We start from the raw sequence: 6359 nt of genomic DNA, 5'->3' as shown, positions 1-6359 counted from the left end.
CTTAACCGCTAAACTCTTGGAGCATCTGGTTTACTCCTGCCTTACCCGTTACCTCTCCACTTACTCCCTCCTAGACCCATCACAGTCCGGTTTCCGCCCCCTACATTCGACAGAAACTGCATTCATTAAAGTGACCAACGACCTTCTGACAGCAAAATGTAGGGGTGACCATTCTCTGCTCATTCTCCTCGACCTTTCTGCAGCTTTCAACACTGTTGACCACCATCTCCTACTCTCTAGGTTCCAGTCACTAGGCATTAAGGACACTGCTCTCTCCTGGGTCTCTTCCTGTCTTTCTGACCGCTCCTTCAGTGTCTTATTCGCTGGCTCCACTTCGTCTCCTCTTCCTCTCGCTGTCGGAGTACCTCAGGGCTAAATCCTTGGGCTCTTCTCTCGCTACACAATTGGACAGACCATCAGAAAATTTGGCTTTCAGTACCATCTTTATGCTGCTGACACACAGCTATACACGTGATCCCTTGACCTTTGTCCCCGCTTTACTACAGAACGCCAGTGACTGCCCGCAGTCTCCAACATCATGTCCGCTCTCTATCTGACACTCAACCTTTCCAAAACTGAACTTCTTCCACTCCCGCTGTCTACCAACCTCCTGACATTTCCTTCTCCATGGGTGGCACCATAATAACACCCTGGCAGCAGGCGCGCTGTCTTGGTGTTATGTTTGACACCAATCTCTCCTTCACCTCCCATATACAATCTCTTGCCCACTCTTGCCGCTTACACCTAAATAACTTCTCTAGAATCTGCCCTTTTCTCACCATGGAAACAACAAAAACCCTCACTATCGCCCTGATCCACTCCCGCCTGGACTACTGAAATGCTCTATTAATTGGCCTCCCCATCACTCGACATTCCCCTCTCCAATCCATCCTTAATGCAGCAACCAGGGTCATCCATCTGGCTAATCGGTACTCGGACGCGTCCGCTCTTCGCCAGTCATTACACTGGCTGTCCATTCATTATAGGATCCAATTCAAAGTACTTGTTCTCACTCACAAAGCTCTCCACGGTGCAGCACCCCATTACATCACCTCCCTCATTTCTGTCTATCAGCCTAACTGACCGCTGCGCTCTGCAAACAACTTTCGACTAGCCTCTGCACTAATCTGCACCTCCCACTCCAGACTCCAAGACTTCTCCCGTGCTGCACCAATCCTCTGGAATGCTCTACCCCAAGAAATTAGGACCAGCTACAACTTGCACAGTTTTAGGTGCTCCCTCAAAACACATTAGTTCAGAGCAGTCTATCACATTCCCTAATCAGTCATTTTATGTGTAAATGTGCGGGAGTAGCCCATTCACTATCTCTATCTACCCCCTCCTCCCTCGAGATGGCTGGACCATCATTGTAAATACATCACTGTGAATATACACCTGTACTTTGTATCTCCCATACCTCATTGTAGTTTGTAAGCACTCACGAGCAGGGCCATCTTATTTGCTTTAAACACTGTATTATTGTTAAAGTTGTTACTTTTGACTGTTGTGTTTGAAACTGTTAAATTGTAAAGTGCTGCGGAATATGTTGGCGCTATATAAATAAACATTATTATTATTATTATTATTAACTGTATGGGCGTGTGCAGTGCACTCATACAGTTAACCCGTTCACGATATTCGTCATACATGTGTGGCACATGACGGGTCTCCCTCTTTGATGTGGGCTCTGGTGCTGAACCCGCCTCTTTTCCTGCACATGTCAGCCCTATTTCATCAGCTGACATTTGCCCCTAACAGCCATGGGTGAAATCACGATCCACCTGCGGCTGTTAATGTGTTAAATGAAATGCAGCTGGCAATTTCTGACAGCGGCATTTACCATGCACGCGCTGGAAGCCCTGCTGTGTGTAGCACAGGAGTTGGGATGATCACAGCTTCTAGTCTCCCACTACTACTGAAGCAAGTAAAAAAATGTTTTTAAAAACAATAAAAAAAATAAGAGTTCACATCACCCCCCCCCATTCATCCCATTCAAAATAAAACAATAATAACAAAAATACATATTTGGTATTGCATTATACTATATGGAGGCCTATGCCTATGGGGAGTGCTTTATATTATATTGAGGGCTAGCTGGTGTATTATACTACAGTATATGGAGGCTATTTAGGGGGCCATCATACAGTGCGGGGATTATAATATATGGACCATTATAGTTTATGTGTCGACGGGACCATAGACTATAAAGGTGCTTACAGAGTGAACGTGTGCGCTGCCGTGCATCATTTTCGAGCGTGTACACCTACTGAAGGCGGACACCCAGACATCTTACACTGTGTCTGAGCGTCCACAGGCGAATGCACTTGAAAATGATGCACAGCAGAGCACAGCTTCACTCTACAGGCACCATTATAGTCTATAGCACCATTAAAGGCTAAGACCCCATTGGTGCGTCTGTCTGAATCCCGTTTTGCTGGGAGTCAGACATAAGCCCCAACGGGGCAAATGAACGGGTACCGGAATACAATGTGAAAGCAGCCTTTGGGTGAAATTTGCAGCTCAGCTGTACCATTTTCACTACATTTCGCAAAGAAAATGCCTGTAGATGAATAGGACAGAAACTATACTTTTCTTTTGATAAATATATAAAATAAAGACAAAACAAAAAACAGCAACAATAACAGCAAACAACCTAATAAATAACGGATTCACTATAAGTTATGCCCTGTACTGACCCTCTCACAAGGAGCAGGTGAGGTGGGCAGTAACTTCTCTGATTTGTCACTTGGTTGTATGTGTGCCAAGTCCATAGCAAACAGCTAGAGTGCAGAGGTACAAACACAAGTGCCATTGTTCATTTCTCCCCCCAGCAGTTAATAGAAGGGTTACAGCTTCATTGTGTGAATTGTTTACTGTTGGCCATGACAACAGCCACAGCTTGACAAGGTGCAGCTTTCTATATAGGAGACTGTGAGAGATTGTAATATTTGTATCACTAAAGAAGAAGAATGGACGAGAGACATTGGTGGCTAGCAGGAAAAGTACAGCAAGCAGTGGATAATGCCAGCGAAGAGAGCTCCGCTGCCTTAGAAGCCTTCTTCCTGGAAGCTGACAATCTCCAACTTGTCAACAGATTTCTGCAGGGTCAGTACTCTTCACAGCGAGGAGGGAATACTGGCATAACGGCATCTGCAAGGAAAGGGTTAACCGCAGATATTCTTCCACTCTCAGACACATTGGTATTTGCAATGTTACCTGCATTTACTATTGGGGGGCATGACTAACAAAATGTCTTATGGGCATCCTATTACTTAGCAGTCTGAAGAAACTGAAAATTTTTAACTGATCAACTTTTTTGAGTGCATTTCTTATTTGATATCATTGCATAAGAAAATTGGCTTTACCATAATTTCAACTAATTTTTCTGACACAAATGACAAAAATTTTGGGAAAATACTTCTGCACTGTTTGGTGATCACCGGTCTTACAGTTTGAGTGAAAAAGTATCATTTCCAAAAATGTTTTCTTGCCATAAGTTTCAAAAATGTTCTAGACTTTAGCAAATTGAAGAAAATCAGCAGAGGAAAATATATGCCAAAATGTGTAATAAATTTTTTTTAAATGGTTTTCCAGTCCAGCACAAAAACACCAGAGTGGGGGTGCCAGAGCCTCATGTACCATGAGGCAAGAGGAGCTTCTCACCTCAGGCCAGTACTGCGGTTTCTATAAGGGGGCAGCACTTGTCGCAGGGCCTTATACGAGACAGTGACAACACATAATTCGTGCAGCATCCTCCTATCTATGTGTCCCTGATGCTGCACGGAGCCTGAAGCATTTCTATGCCCTTTACCTTTTGGCCTGGCTAGCATAGAGAAGCAATCACTATTGTTTTCTATCAGCCACAATGAAATCTTCAGGACAGGTCCTTGAACTAAACCCACAGACCTTGTTTTCTTGACTGGAGGCGTGTGCAATACAGTATTTATTGCAACATTGCCGAAATACATGTGTCCACTACCGCACCGAACCACAAGGGCCTATATTTGTAGAACATTAGGTGACAAGGAACAAATAAGGGCAGAGACTGGGACAATAATGATTCCAACAGCAGACTCGACCAGACCATGCAGCCCATTTTTCTTCAAGTGCCTCCTTATTATGCGTCTTGAAACAGCCGCACCGCTAGTTTTCAGAGAGTCCAGTATTTCAGCTGATGTTATTTGTGGGTTTTTCTTTGCATCCTGAACAATTTTGCTAGCATTTGTCACAGGTCAGAAGTGAGGATGTTACCTTTAGTAGCCATTCAAACCCATTTGTGTCAACTTCTGTGCATGTTATCAGGCCAAAATCACCAGGGTATGTAAACTTTTGATCAGGGTCATTTGGATGTTTTGGGTTGTCATTATGACAATAAATGGCTTCACCCAACCACTAAACATGAGTGGAGAGAAAGTTTTGGTGTTATCATTCATATTCTCTGAAAAAAAGGCCCCGAAAGCAAAAATTCTCCCGTGGTATGTAAACTTTTGAGCACAACTGTATATACAGTACTGTGGAAAAGTTTTAAGTAGGTGTGGAAAGAATGCTGCACAGTAAAAATTCTTTCTAAATTAGAAGTGTTATTAGTTTATTTTTGTCAATTAACAAAATGCAAAGTTAATGAACAAAAGAGAAATCTAAATCGAATCAACATTTGGTGTCACCGCCATTTGGGGCTGTTGTTTTGCTCGAGAAACCAATCAGATGCCTACTTAATGTCATTGCATGATGGGTAAATTTCTGCCTGTATTTCGCAGCATTGAGGACACCTTTATCCTGATCAAATCCCCAACTCCATTTGCTGAAATGCAGCCTTAAACCTGCAAGGAACCTTCATCAACTTCCCAGTTAATTCAGACCTCATTACTGTACCGCTCTCCAGCCCTTCAGTGAACAAACTGCCTTCTGTTACAGCCAAATATTTCACATTTGTACTTATGAGATCAGAGTACCTGCTGCCATTTTTCTGCACATCAGTTCCTATGTTTATATGAGTCGCTTGACCTTGTTTCCATGTCAAAGACAAAGCAATTCTTCCATTAAGACCACACCTGGCCAGTCTTCTCTGAACAATAGATGGGTATAGCTGGGTAACATTGGTTACTGCCAGCTCTGATCATTATCACCTGTTTGGTAAAATTAGTCACTCTTATACCTAACTATAATCGTGCAAAATCCCTGACTTTGTGCTATGTAGCTAAAAGAATTGCTGCTATTTTAAAGACAAAGAGTGGTGACATAAAATATTGGTTTAATTTAGATTTCTCTTTTGTTCATTCACTTTGCATTTTATTAATTGATCAAAATATAAACTATTAACACTTTTTTCAAATCATTCTTACATTGCTGCATTTTTTTCCACACTTGCCTAAAATGTTTTCAAAATACTGTACATACTATGTGGTGTATCTACATATACTGCACATATACATATGTACGGGCCCGGTTCCAAATAAATTGGGACTCTGTGTAAAATGTAAAGAGAACAAAGAAGTGTAGCACAATGGCCAGCGCCGAGATCCCGCCGCGCAGTGTGAATAAATCAGAAGTGACTGCAGGGCGGGATCTCGGGCTGCGCGTCCACGCAGGAGCGAGAAGGAAGACATCATGTGATGTCAGTGGACGGGCAGCGCTAACTGCGCATGTCCAAGAAACAAGATTACAGCGCAGGCGCCGGGTAAATAACTGAACGCTGAGGAGGCGGCACCCAGAAGAATAGAGGAAATGACTGATGGCTGTGAGGTGTCTGTGTCTGGGGGGAAAGACCTGCCCCCCGGACAAACTAGAGGTATGAGGGACAAATTATAAAAACGATTCTTTCAGCGGTGGAAGGGACCCCAACTAAAAGAGCCACCTTGACAGAATGCAGCATTAGTGCTGCACAAGGTGGCTCTTTTAGTTAAAACTGCCTGGGGGGTGACAGGTTCCCTTTAAATGGGCAGCGCAAGCATATTGCTAAATGACTTCAGACTGTTGCTGAGAGGCATTTAGCATAATGTGTACACCTGCTGGATGGCTCTTAGCCAATTGCTGGGATTCATCCTGTATAAAATACTCTCCCTTAGGAAGTCACCAAGCAACGAGTTTAGTCATTAGGTAGTGTGGTATTCTACCAGTGCAGTTGTAAGGTTCCCTGGTCCCGGTGTGACAAGTGTCCTGTTCCCGAATCCCTGGTCCTGGTATGGCAATTGTCCTGTACCAGAATTCCTGGTCCCAGTGCAGCCAGGGTCCTGAGCCTTATCCTCTAGTCCCAGTGCAGCCAGTGCCTGAACATTGTTCCCTTGTCCTGGTGCAGCCAGTCCTAAATCCAAAAAAAAGAGGAAATCCCGGCACTCACATGTGTTGATTTAATTTGCTTT

At 43.6% G+C, this 6359-nt stretch overlaps 1 protein-coding gene across 1 annotated transcript in view; it reads left to right on the top strand.

The window, feature by feature from the left end:
* Positions 1–2969: 2969 nt before the first annotated feature.
* Positions 2970–6359, top strand: part of LOC141100933 (uncharacterized) — a 516918-nt gene continuing 513528 nt past the window's right edge. The window contains exon 1 of the mRNA XM_073589707.1: positions 2970–3105. Coding sequence (XP_073445808.1) covers positions 2970–3105 — 136 coding nt within the window. The remainder of the gene's footprint in view (positions 3106–6359) is intronic.

Source organism: Dendrobates tinctorius, unplaced genomic scaffold (genome assembly GCF_039654945.1).
Source record: "Dendrobates tinctorius isolate UK_male_01 unplaced genomic scaffold, ASM3965494v1 ptg000111l, whole genome shotgun sequence".
Taxonomy (NCBI): Eukaryota; Metazoa; Chordata; class Amphibia; order Anura; family Dendrobatidae; genus Dendrobates; species Dendrobates tinctorius.
The sequence above is the reverse complement of the archived record's forward strand: the minus strand, read 5'-3'. Positions and strand labels throughout refer to the sequence as shown.